At 49.1% G+C, this 13775-nt stretch overlaps 1 protein-coding gene across 7 annotated transcripts in view; it reads right to left on the reverse strand.

The window, feature by feature from the left end:
• Window positions 1-13775, reverse strand: part of TTC7B (tetratricopeptide repeat domain 7B) — a 250588-nt gene that overhangs the window by 43370 nt on the left and 193443 nt on the right. For 5 of the 7 annotated variants that reach the window (XM_072839681.1, XM_072839676.1, XM_072839675.1 and 2 more), the window contains 3 exons: window positions 12345-12442; window positions 9312-9476; window positions 6861-6911 (listed from right to left, as the gene is read on the reverse strand). In XM_072839681.1, the coding sequence (XP_072695782.1) occupies window positions 6861-6911; window positions 9312-9476; window positions 12345-12442 (314 nt within the window). The remainder of the gene's footprint in view (window positions 1-6860; window positions 6912-9311; window positions 9477-12344; window positions 12443-13775) is intronic. The other 2 variants (XM_072839678.1, XM_072839679.1) reach the window with 2 other exon arrangements.

The raw sequence follows: 13775 nt of genomic DNA on the forward strand, positions 1-13775 counted from the left end.
ACTACTCGGGTATTTAAAAGACCCGTGAGGCCCCCGAAAGCCCCAGACGATCCACATCACTAAAGTGACAGTGGTGGGGAGGCCAGGCCTCAGGCTCATCACCCAGGTGAGGCAGCTGCGCACGGCCTAGGGGGAACCCACCCACCTTGAGACGGAGAGAGCGGTCCTGTCATTGACATTTGGTTGCAGAAAAAACCTGGAGGCAGACTCTGCGCATGCCTGCTTCCCTGCAGCCCAAGACTCCGGGGAACAGAGTTCCAGGGAGATCCTCGTGGCCTCAGGATCCTTTTCTAGGCTCTGCAGAGCTCCTGAGACTCCTTCCAGGGATTCCGCTTATGGGGGTTCGTTATATCTATGGGTACTTGCTGCATCATGTATCACAACTGAGGAAGGCTTAAAATATTTAGTCGTTAACTCCTTTACAAATAACAACGATGAATGAATGCCGAAGGAAGACTCTACACATTTTCTACTAGGTTCTGTGGGTCCTTATGCTAACGGAGACCCGTGACTTTCGAGGGGGGCTAATTTTGCTATGTGGATTCACTATTTTATTTGGTCTGCAAACAAGTTAATTAGAACTATTGTTAAAGTCTCTTCTCTTTGGGACGGCGAGACACAGCTAAGGTGGCTAATTATTCACGTGATCGTATGTTTCACCGTGAAGAAGGCCTGGCACGTGGTGACAGCTGTGGGTATCAGTTTTATGAACGTGGCAAAGGCAGATTTCAGGAACTCCGGCCAGAACTCTACATATATTATTTCATTTAACCTTTAAACAACTCTGTGAGACAGCTTACTATGTTATCTAGATAACAAAATTGAGATTTAATGAGGTTATGGACTTATCCCAAGTCACACAGCCAGTGGGCGGCAAAAGCAGGACTCGGCCAGTAGTCTTAACTACAAGTCTAGCCTCTGAATCTGGCTCTGATGCCACCTCCTCCAGGAAGGCTGCTTGCTGTGAGCCTTCTGTTTCTTCTCCCTGCCACTGTCCTGTAGGAAGGTGGGCCTTGGGTCCTTGGTGCTCCTACAGCAACACCCCCACCTCCCTGGGGGACAGTTGTCCATGGGATGGACCCACCGTTTTCGGAGTTATTCTGATGTGTGGTTCTAGAAGACTGGATTCTCAACCTTGAGTTTACTTTGGTGACCTAAATTGGTTCTCATATGGGGGTAGGCCCCACATGAGGTGCTTTTAGGGTCTAATAACGCTGGGCCCAGTAGAGCCAGCAGGCGAGTGCTTGCAGAATGGATGGGAACTGTCAACAGATGTGTCAGTGTCTGGAGTCTGGAAGACAGTGGTCCCCCCTTCGTGCTCTACGCTCCTGGCCTCCCAATGGCTCAGAGGCCAGAACCTTCACTGTCTCAAAGGCCTTCTTGGCATGCCTGTCGTCACCTCCAGCCACGCAGACTGCCCATGACAGTGGCGCGTAGTAGACTGAACACTGTGCCTCGCTCCATGACCTTCCCCCATGTCTAATATTAACTAAGCCATTTAAATATGGGGGGGGGCAGAACTGCGACTTTCCCCTCCAAGTCGATCCCCTTTAACACATGCTTCACAAGGGGAGAGACCCTTCCTGTTTTGAACCAGGGATGGGTAGCTGAGCACTCGTGCAGTTGTGGACGATGCCACATGACCATAACCACAGCAACCTCACTGAATAGTTAACATCTACTTTTCCTGGCAATAATGCAGTAAGTCAAAGTCTTCCATCTGATTAGAATTTAGAGGAAAAAAAGTAAGCATCGTTATGAATCAGGATGGATAGATCTAATGGAAAAATAATAATAATAAAAAAGAGCCTGTGAATTACTGTCCCCTAGGACTGAAATGCTAAATATCAAAATAGATTTGGATTTCCGTAGGTACGCAACTAGAAATGCTAGTTCTAACCAACATGTATATTTTTAAAAAGGCAACCCTTGTCTTTCTCACCAAAGCAAATGTATTCCCACAGTGTATGTGGGGGTGGAAGGGATTATTGCCCTAGGGGAAATGGACAAGTTGAGGCTTAAAAAAAGGAACTGGAGGGAGGAATATAAGATATGTTTCTAATTGGAAATCCAAGACCCTGGAGGAATAAGCTGCCACATAATCAGGTTCCACAGGTAAGCCAGGGAGAGTGTCCGGCTGCTGTGCATCTCTTATTTATCACGTTAATTCGAGACGTGCTTATCACCATCCTAACCCTGTAGGCCGAGCACCTGCTATGCTGCACCGAGTTCCTCAGGCACAGGGCACAGAGGCTCCGAAAAGCCACTGTGAAACCAGCCGAACCGAGAGCTGACCGGAGCCGGGGCGGGCGTGCCCTCACATCTGGTCCCTGTGCTGTGACCTAATTGTCCAGACGGTTCAGGGGGCACCAGATGCCTTGGGGCTGAGAGCCGTACATCCTCCGGCCAACTGCTCTCTCTCCCCTGCCACCCAGAAGCCCGGAAGAAAATGTTAGCTTGGACACCTGATATGAAGGCAAAGTGCCACCTGAGGAACTGTTGTGAGCCCCACTGCCGGGGCTTCCGTCTGGGTTCCCCTTGGACCACCACATATGGGGCTGGGGTGGGGAGCGGAAGGGGGCCACAGAGAGGACCCGGAAGCCGCAATGGATAGGCCTCTCTCCCGACGGCTGAGAGGACCCAGGACCAAGGCCACCGACTTCAGGTGCTCAAGCCTGTTAGAAGACCCTGTCGCCAACAGGCCTTGGTGAGCTCAGATTGCTGAGGCAGCCGGGGCCTTTCCAAACACCCCTTTCCCAGAGCACACTCCACCTGTGGTTGACTTCACGCAGACCTGCAAGGTGGCAGTCGCATGTGAACCCCACCTCACATTCAGAGGGGTCTCAGAGGCGACAGTCCCATCAGACAAAAGGCGTGATAAGTGACACGGCTTGGTCATGCTCTGTAACGCACATGTTCACAGGCAGGCCACTGAGCACACGGCCGATGTTTATAGTTCAGCTGTCAAGGGTGTGCGCCCCCCTCCCCTCCTAGCTTCCTAGACTAGATCTTAGATGAGACTCTGCCCACCTGGGGACTGGGCGGGCGTCGGCATCCAGAACGAGGGGAAGTGTTTGTTACATGACACGCGACAAAAATCCTTTACTGCACGTCTCGCACGCGTTTGCCTGGGGTTTGGGCTGCCTTTTGCTTCCCAGCCCCGGAATTACCTCGGATGCCTCACATGCATGACTGTGGAAGGATGGAGTGCCCGGCTGGGCCCCAAGTCCCATATTCTCCCTGACTAACCTCACGGCAGCACATACCTGTGCTCCCCACGTTTTTCTGAAAAGAACCAGAACCGCTCCAGCCGCGGGATCCCGCCCCCCCGCAACCCCCACCGCCCTGGGTAATGAATCTCTGCACCTATTTCCTCCGTGTTCTGAAATGATTCAATATTACCTGTCACTAGAGTTTATTCAATATCCAGTTCTGAGAAGCCGTGTGCCCTGCCCCCCAAAACGATTCAAATAAAAAGGAAAAGGCAACAGTTCCAACCTCTTAAAGACCCTGAATACTGAATAGCAACCCGAGTGACTAAGCATTCTTGCCAGGGAGCTCTGCTTGCGATTTTCATTTTTAACAGGGGAAGAAGGTCTGTTTCTCGAGATGGGGCTGGAAAGCAAAAATCAGTCCAACACTGCAGACTGCTGGCAGCCCGGTGACCTTCTCCCACCTGCCACCTGTGCTCAGAACCAGGACATCCTCGGGGCTGGGGGAGACAGCAGCTCAGTAGCTAGTGATGAGTGCCTCCTATTTTTTGAAGGGGGAGGAGAGTCCATGCTCACGTCAACCCCCCAAGTCAGGCATATTGTCCTATACCTTTTCTTTTTTTTTTTTTTAACATTAAACACTTTGGTCCTCCCTTCCCCTGGGTGTGAGGGCAGTTCCCATGTTTGCTGGAGGCAGTCGTGCTTCTCCAAGGAGGCTGACTTGGAGCTGGGGGGTGGGCTCCTCCCAGGCCCCTTTTCAGTCCCCCCCGCAGCCGCCACATCCCCTCTTCGTGGAGTGTCTACCAGTGCGACAGGAGCGAGGGGCTGTGGCGCTCTACGGGCAACCGCCGTTCCTACCCGATTCCCACTGCCAGGGAGGCCTCCTGCTTGTGGGTCCCTCTGATAAATAACTTTGGTCCCCATTCCACGAGATGCTTTCCTTTTTCACGGAGTGGAAAAGAGGTTAAGACAGCCAAGTAAGTCAGGACAGCCAAACCCACGGTCTCAAGACGAGATCACAGTTTCCAAGTGACTTTTAACAGAATCATCAAGCACATGAAACCTGACAGGATGGGTCTTCTCCTGAAGGGGTCAAGTTCTCTCCGGGGAAAGCTTTAGGGAAGGATCCCGCTAAGGCAGGGAGGGGCTGGGGTGCACAGCCCCCAGTGGGCATGCGGGGTGGGGGGCAGGCATGCTGCTGGCAGGTGCTCACACGGGAAGCGTGGAGGGCAGCCGTTCACAAGCATGTGGGGAGATGCCAGCTGTCAGAGTGAGCCGAGCCATGGCTCTGGGCCGGAGACAGTACCTTCTGGAAGGCTACACCAGGCAGATGCTTTCATCTCCATTAGAAACCCTCGCTGTTGCATATTCATGAGGCTGTGTGTGCCTGGACTCAAGTGCCTGGGGGAGGCTGCTTCTGGGGAAAGCCTCCCCGGCTGGGGTGATGGTCTAATTACTGGACACACACTCCTTAAGCTCTGACTGCCATTTATTACTGACTTGCCAATCTCCTAAAACTCTCCTCAATCTGGTTTAAAGAAAGACACCACAGAACTAGCTGGGGGGAATTCATTTTAATTGCAATAAAAGAGCAAGAAAAGGTTCATCCTTGAATCATTAGGGCTGAATTCTTTTGATGGCCACCCCTCAAGGGTGGTGGGGTCATCACTAGAGTAACTGCTTCATATACAGATTTTAAAAACTTGACTTTGTTCCTTTAGGCAGGGGCAGGGGTGAAAGGTACACCCCACTGTCTAGTCACTTCCTCATTATGAGAGGCATTTCTAAATGTCAGAAAATGCAAAGTCAACAATGAAATGCTAGCCATAAGAAAAGGGGCAAAAAACAATGACCTTGAATTTGTTTCTCCACCTTATTTCCTTTGAGAGGTGTGTTTGGTCTTTAACCGGCTTATTCTCTTCCCCGGGTTATGGGCTCCTCAACAGAGCAGGGGTTTCACTGGAATCAGGGATATGGGAGGCTGAGAACCCACATCGTCGGCATTCCTGATCTCAGCATGATCTTGAGAGGCGAATAAAATGCACATTTTCCTCCAAGATGATGATGGGGAGAAGGGAGAGTGCTCCAGGATGGGGGCGCCTGGGGTGCCCAGGTCTAAGGAGCAGCGCACAGCCCACTAGAGGGGGGGTGGGCAGCTGCATCCCCAAGGGGCTCCTCCTGTCAGGTGGCCACCTCCCGGGGGGAGCCACAGCTGCCCGCTGTCACTCGGGAGAGGGCACCTGGCCCGGCCTGGAGGTCAGGGTGAGCTCCTGGCAGACCACAGAGGTGTGCGTGAGCTAGAATTAGTAAACTGACATCCTTAGAGACAGGGAAGCGAAGGCGGATGGAGATGAGATGAGTTGCCGGGGTGCTTCTGCAGAGCCTAGCTGTCCTGATCTTGGAGAGCTGGAAAGGTGGCCATGGAAGAGAGCTAAGTCCCTTGTGTAAACGCATCAAGCCCCACGGGAACTGATCAGGGCTGCCTGAAGATTTGAATGGGACCTGATTTCTGAAAATCAAATCTTTTCCACGTATCTAAGGAGCCGGACTTGAAAGAACCCTGGCAGTGAAACTTTTTTTTCCTTCCCTGAAGAACCGTAATGTATTGACAATACCAAACGTATGTTTCTACTATGGACTTTTATTTATTAAAAAAATATTTTATTTGTATAGACACTTTTAAAAGCCAGAAATAAAGTCACATCTGAGCTGAGCTAGATTTCAGATGGGAAATCAACTCCCTGAGAGGAATATTTGCTCTAAGCAGCAAAGGCTCAGATCATTCGAATGTATTGGATCACTATATACATTAGCATTGCCCAAAATGCAGTCCCCGGAACACTGATTCCACAGGATGGGTAAAATGATGAAATTAGCTTTTGGGAACAAGAGGTCAAACTTCAGAGCCTTGAATTTTTTAAACTGCAGGACTTCTCAGAGCCTTTACGGTGCTACCGTGAACTGTCAGTCTCTAAAAGGGAGATGCAATATTTCCCCAAAAATATTTGACTACAGAGAATCAGCAGCTAGGAAACATCCTTTGGAAAATGTGATAATTCACTCATGCCTTAAAAGAATACCACCTAAAAGTACTAGTCCTACACCCAGAGAACTGCTTAGTTTTAAGTTTTGGTAGATGCAGGTTAAATTTTATGGTGTCTGTTTGGCTTTTTTTTTTTTTAGGAAAATTAATTATTAGAATTAATTTTCTATGTGGCAATAATAGTTGAACTGGAAAAAAATTTTCAAGATTCAACAGGTTCTCTCTAGCCCAAATTCATGGATGACCTGCACTAGGGAGGCTGAGTGTCTCATACTTCCAACTGGCGCTAGTGGGGCTGTGACCAATCCACTGCACACCTGGCTTGGACATCTTTCCTGCACTGCCTCCTTCTGTAATCCCTCCCAGAGAAGTACTGCCTCCCCAGCACCGAAACCCAGGCTGCAGGGGTGGGGACGGGGAGGGAACGCGCTAGCATCTCAGGAGAGACGGGCCCCAGGTGGCAGAGTGGGCAAGCGGGTGGCAGCTTTGCGTCCACATCATCTCAGCATTCCCAACGACCAACAACTACGACACACGTTCCATGGTGGAGGGAAGCGTGACTCTGGAGACCCTCAGAAAAGTTAATAGATTGGTAAACTACTTACTAACTGAAAAAAGGGAGGAAAAACCATGAAAGTATACTTCTGGAGAGTTGCCTTGGAACAACAAATCAAATCAAAAATTAAAACCAAGAAACGAAACATTTAAAAAATCAAAATTAAGGCTAAAAAAGCAAACAGAGTTCTAATAACCTTCCAACTGTAAGTCTGGCTGTCTCAAATTAGATTTCAATTCAAGAGTGACACATGTTTTTCCACTAACAATGTTTTTTGGTTGTTTTTTGTTTTGTTTTGTTTTGTTTTGTTTTAAACCAAAGAAAGGCCAACTGGGCATTCCCCTCTACGTTTAAATGTTCACCCAGCACATGAGAGCTGACCAATTCATGTAATGTGTTTTGTTTCCAGGGCAGGAAATTCCAACGGGAAGGGAAAAATAATCAAACAAGCAGTTTTCAGATCTTTCCACCATTACCCGTAATCATGATCCGGACAGCGTGTAGACTTCGGCTAGTTTTCGCTTTTATGAAATCAAAGGATTGGAGGGAGAAATTCAGAGAATGTCAGGCCTTTGGCTATCTGTCCTAGTGAAAGGGGCTGGCATTCAAATTCATTACAATTTTAATCAAGAAATTTTACATCTATCAGTAATGCTTGGTATGCTTTCCCTTTCTTTAACTAGATGTTGTATCTATGGGGGAACAAAAAGATTCTTGGGCTTATCAGTCTTGGTTGAAACACCTGGGTACAGGGCGAGGCACTCCCTAAGGGTGGGAGATGACTCATGGTTTCACAAGGAATAAACAATTGAGCCCTGCTTGGGACACAAAACATGCAGCACAAAGCCCAGTGGTGCTCACGGCCCTAACAATTTACTAATTAACCTGGTGTCAGGTGTCTCACCGAAGAGTCAGGACTTAAGCCTTCAAAGGTTGAAAGGAACGCAGGGCTCTCTGGCATGTGACCAGATAAACCCAGGCAGGGGGCTAGAGGCAGGGGAGTTTGTTGTGCAGCAGGTGTGGATGGACCCATGGGAACATGTCACGCTGTTCTAGAACAGTGGGTAAGGTCCCACTTTCAGACAAAAAACTGGGCAAAAACCAATGCACAAAACAACTTTTCTGGAAAAACCGTAGGTGGCAATCACCCGTGGGCATTGTATTAAGGGAAAAAGTCTATTTTAAGAAACGGATTAAAAACAACGTAAGCAGTTTATAAACATTATCTTCGTCTTGCATTTCATAAAGCTGGGATTGCCATGAAAGCAAAGTTCAGAACACTTACTATGCAGAGAAGTAAAGCCAGAGTGTTTCTTGGTTTGAATGATTTATTTTAGATGATAGCCTCATTTCTGCCCCGACTTTGTGTGTGCATGAGGTTAGCCCGGCAGGGTAGCCATCAGAAAGATGAGCACATTAGAGAAAGTAGTTCTTTCTGACAGCAGCTCCCCTTAGGAGCTTTTGTTCAGCCTATAAGTGAGCATTTGGGATAGAGATGAGCCCTTATAAATCGTGGATACAGAGATTAAATTTTCTGGCAGTGCTTCAGTAAAATGGAACATCAAATAAATGAGTGAAAGAAGGAAAGCCTGGCCCCTCCTGGTGAGACCCACATTGAGGTCCCATTTAAGGATGTGATCAACCAGTGTTTCATTTTAACATAGGGATGTATTTTGTTTTGTTTAAATGGACACAGGTCCCCAAACACCGTAAAACAGACTTTCAAATTTCCATATTTAAAAGCAGGATTAGAAGAAAATAATGTCCAATTTCTCTGCATAGTTCCCTAGGTTTTCACACAAACCCAGTATCTTCCTTGCACATGGAAAACAACTTTAGAGCACCATTTCTCAAGATGAAGTACGTAACCCGTCGGCCGTGGAATCCTAAGTGGGTATTCTATAGATCCACATGCCTGGGCTCCAGCTTGGGCTTGCTGAATCATCAACGCCAGGGGTGGGGCTCCGGAGATCTGCAGTTTTCAAAGCTCTTCATGTGATTTTAGTGCACAGTAGAACTTGGGAACCACAAATTTAAAGGGCCTATGGCCATTCTCTTTATGATAGCACCTTGATTGCTATATGCTTCTTGAACTAATTTCTAAATAGTCAGAAACATATAGAAATAAATTATTCGCCAAATGTTCTAATTTGCCTTTTTTAAAAGAGATTTTTATGCATGTAGAACAACTCTGGGAAAGCATTCAAGTAGCTGAGAACTAGAAGCAATTGTCTAGAAAAGCTTCTATTTATTCTGCTCAAAACAGGTCTCCTTTACTTTTCAAAGAGGAGCCTGGAACTAGGGCACCACTGTCGCCTTCTCCCCACACTGCTTTGGGATTTCCAAATTGGCAAGATTTTTCCGCAGATAAATCTGATGGAGTTTCCTATCCAGCTTATCAGTTAGGAAGATTATCAGAAAATGAAACATCAGGCAAATGAAGCAGGTCTAATGAGAAAGGTAAAAAAAAATAACCCAAAAAACCATAAACCATGTTTACACAGAGAGGGTTCCTGGCGGGGGCCCGGGTCTCTGAATGAATGAGCAGCAGGGGGCCACACAAAGGTGTCAAGTTTGGGATGAGAACGAAGATGAGGAGACATAAACAGGTGGAGAGGAGATTCGGTTCTTGAAAGAGAAGAGGAGGAGGAGGAGGAAGCTGACACTAAAAAAAAAGTGAAAGAGAAAAAAAGGATAAAGGCAAAAAAAAAATAAAAAGCTTTAGAGACACAAAGGAAAAAATAAACTAGCTTTTAATATACTCACATACGCTGCAAAGAAAATGAGGTCATGTAATACACAATCATTCCTCTACTGGACAATAGAATATGAGTGCTTTTTGAAAGAAAACAAATTTGTTGTTTTTTCCACTGGTTATTTAATTAATTGTTCTGCAACAACATCATGTGATAAAAATAACTCAGATTTACCTGGGCACAGACTCGGCAGCATGATCCACTGAAAGTAATGCATCTTTAACCTACAATATCCGGGACAATCCTAGAGGAGACCGTTTTTCAGTCGGAAAGGTGTAGACCTCGGCTAGTCCTAATTTTTTTTTTTTTTTTTAAACGAGAAGCGCTTATGTATATAGTTTACTTGAAAGTTAAGGTTTTCCTAGGGAGAGGGCGATGGGGTGGGACCATGTTGTCATGGTCCCAGCGTCGTGACAATGGGGTGTTGAGCTTTCTAGGCTGATCTGTGGTCTGGTGCACAGGCTGGGCACTTGGGAAGGGAAGCCGTTTCTGCCACTTTCGTGTCTCACAGCTGGAGAAACACCCAGAGCCGGAGAGACCCCTGCGGCTACAGTGAAAAATTGTCCCAGACACAGTGGACCCAACTTTCAAGCGAAAAGAATGGTTTTTGCTTGGGATAAGGGTCTGGTAATATCTACCAATGATTAAAGATAAATCTCCTTACTCCACATCCTGTTTTGAAGGCAAAAGGAAGAAAAAAAAATTTTTTTTTCATCCTCTATTTAAGGAACTACCAACTTATCCCTAAGAAAAGACAATGATTCATAGCTTTAACGCTAAGACTGTCACTCTATCTGATTCCTCTTTTTCCATGGCTGGGACCTATTGGTGTGTATGTGTGTGGGGGGGCTTTTCAATTTGCCGCATCCACTTAATGAAACCAATTCTGTTAGCTACAGTGGACCTGGTCAGGCCTGAGGGCAGGGCCAGTGGAAAGAATCCCTACAAGACTTATGGGAATAGTGCAACCACAACAATAAAACGGCCAGTGGCCAGGCCTGGGAGGCCATGCCATCCTCCTATCGTTCAAGGGCACCGGTGCAGCAATCCCAACTCCGACACCTGGGCCCCTGGAGTGAGTGGCTGGGTAGATGCACCAAAGCCCACTCGGGAGAAGGGAGCAGCAATGTCCTGACTATGCCACATATGCCCTCGCCTGGATACTACAGCCTCTGAGAAGGTCTAACCTGGCTGGGCAGACAAGGGCCAAAGGGGAGAACTCGTAATAAGTACCTCGCTCCTGTGCTGCCACAATCTGTATTCCCTGCAATGTGGCATTCAAGCCTTGGGACTGCTGGGGAAATTAGGGTCTGGGCCCAGCTGGAAGGAAAGGGGGTCTGAATTTAGAAGGGCTGTCCTCACAGGATCCTGAGGAGGGGGCAGGGCAGGGAGAAGGGTTGTCTTGGGCAGCCACAGCAGCTGTTCTGGATCAGCCCAGAGCCTCCCCTTCTGCCGCCGTGTCCCAGCCTCACCCCGCAGTGGTGAGTTTCCACAGTCTGATCCTCCCTTTCTGACAATGAGGGGGTTCCACAGTGTCTCTAGGAGAGCTGCTGTGCTGTTCAAAGTCACAGGCACCTCCCTAAGTACTGCTGGTCAATTGGGGAGGGGGGGGTCAGGCCACTCCACCGATCTGCAATTTCTGCTGCACCCGACACCCCACACTCCTCTGACCTGGGAGCCTGGGGGCCCCGGGATCACACTTCTCAAGCTGACTTTACATTTGGTAAAAGGGAGCCTAGTAGAGGAGTACAGTCTGCAGGCAGCTGTGAGCATGGGCCAGGGCAGGCAGCACATCTGGCTGTTACAGGGTGACATCTCTCCTGTCCCACCAGAAGCAGGACTTTTTGGGAGATGGCTGTGCACACGTCAGGGCTGCCCCGCAGCTCTCTCTAGAAGGGCTCTGTCAGGGCTGGGGCCTGCCATGAGGTCAGGAGAAGGACCTGGAGGCTCCTTTCAGGAAGCCAGTGGGCAAGGCATACCCGATGGGGACGAAGGCTTACACAGGCCCTCTGTGGGGTGGCGGGGGCGGGGGGCAGGGGAAGGTGCAGAAGCAACAGAACCAGCTTTCAAATGATGCTCTGGAATCCCCTCTGAGGCTCTAAGTGGAGGGAACGTCTTAACATCCTCCAAATCGCCACCGAATAGCCAGCGTAACTACTAGAAGCACTCGTCTGGGGCTTGGGAGTCACAGAGGCATCTGTGCTCCTCTGTACTTAGGCAAATGTGGGAACCCAAAGGATGAAGCGTGCACACCTGCTCGGAGGCAAGTCATGCAGGCCTTCCCGTCGGGATGGGACACTCAGAGGCTCAGCCGCACCTATGTCCCTAGAGGGCCTTTGTGTGGGGGGAGGGCACATGGGGGGGTGTTCCTATGTTCAACTGATTAAAAATCGAAACCTGATTTCAGCAAAATCTGAAACTTAAGAGAGAGAGTGAGAAACGGAAAAGCAGAGGGGAAGCTTCATGGGGATGCGAACAATTTAATTTTAGTTCTGAATTTGAGGCTCTGAGAGCAGGGCGGGGTGGGGTGTGGTGGGGGGGATAGAAAGATTTCAAAGGACCGTGTGGGGCAGGCACCCCAGCGTCGCCCACTGTGAACACACTTGCAAAGACACGGGAGGAAATGCGCCTCTGCTGAGTTTAACCTCTTTGTGGGGGGTACATTTCTGAACCCCATCCCTGGCCAGGTTCGCCCCTCGCCCCTCGCCCCGGGGGTGGGTAGCAGGCCCCACGCGCTCACCGATACCGCTCTGTCCCCTCTGGTCTAGTATTCTCACCTGTCTCAGGATCGCTGAAGTCTGGCAAGGTAATTGTGTTAAGCTGTCGTCTGTCAGCAATGGTTCTATCTAAGAGGCTGCTCCCACGTCCAGAATCACTGCAAAACACAGCTGCAGAGATCAGTCATGGGAAGGGGGGCCGGGGGAAAGACACAGCATCAACCATCACCCACTGACCCGAGGCGTGGTCCCACCTTTGGTGCCTTTTGGATGTTCCCACAAGGTGTCCTGCACCCTGGCTCCGCCCGGGCGGGGAGCCCTTACCCTGTTCACCTTCACAAATATGCTCAAACCACACCCCCGGCCCCTTGCTAATTTGAGCCTCTCTTGTGTCATTATAAGACACGCAACCAAAAACCCGAACCCAGCTTCTCTGTGCGCCTCAGGACGCAGAACCGATGGGCCTTGGAAGTCTCAGAACTCATCAAGGCCCTCAACCCGTCATCTGCGGATTGTCTTACCAACCGGTGGTCGACAGCTGAGCCCTCCCTGCCCAAGGAAGACCCCTGGGGCACTTCTACAAGACCCTCATGTCTAGACCCCCCTCCAGATCAGATCCATGTACTTCGGGGGGTGGGTACTCAACATCTTCCCCAGCTCCCCAGGGGGGCCCAAGGTATAGCTAGATTTGAGAACCCCCGGACCTTTGCTTTTCAAAGGGCAAACACAGCTGTGGCCTGGTTGGAGTCTCTAGCTAATGGATGAGGGGGAAAGGAGTTGTGGGATCACCTGGGGGTGGACTGCACCCCCCCAACCTGCCTCCAATGCACATGCCATCCAGCTGGCCCAGTGACCCATAGCTGGGGAAGGCTGGGCCTTGAGAACACGCAGCAGGGTTGGGGTGCCTGCCCCCAAGCCAGCACTGCCACTGGCTACCCGCACCTGCTTCTGGAGAGCAGGCTTGGACCCTTTGTGTGGCAGGTCATGTGGGGAAGACCACACGAGGCCTAAGAGGGGTGAGACACAGGCAGGGGACCTTGGCTCCCGCAGATTCTCGTTTTCTTTTGTTCTAAGCAGCCTGTAAAGCAAAAACAGTTACATTCGTTTCCCCTCTATCACGATGTTCCATCCAAGGGGCTCCAAAGAGCAGCACATCTATCTCTTGAGGTTTGAGTCTACAAACGCTATTCTTTGAATCTGTTTTGTTTTGTTGATCTGGGGGCTCCAGGCATGGGTTGTTTTTTTTGTTGTTGTTGTTAAGAAGTTCAAATTCTATAATAAAGGGACACAATTTCCTTCCTGTATGCAGCTGTTGCTAAAAGTGGTACAAACAAGATTTGGTATGAAACTTAATATGGTTCGCAGGCTGTAATTTCCACGTCCAATGATGTCATTAGAGAAATCCACGGGAAACAGACGGAAACTTGCTTCAGTACAGACTATGTGTCAGCCTATACTTATTACATCATTGGATACATGGTTTTGGGTTTT

Source organism: Canis lupus, chromosome 9 (assembly GCF_048164855.1).
Source record: "Canis lupus baileyi chromosome 9, mCanLup2.hap1, whole genome shotgun sequence".
In the NCBI taxonomy this organism is placed as follows: domain Eukaryota; kingdom Metazoa; phylum Chordata; class Mammalia; order Carnivora; family Canidae; genus Canis; species Canis lupus.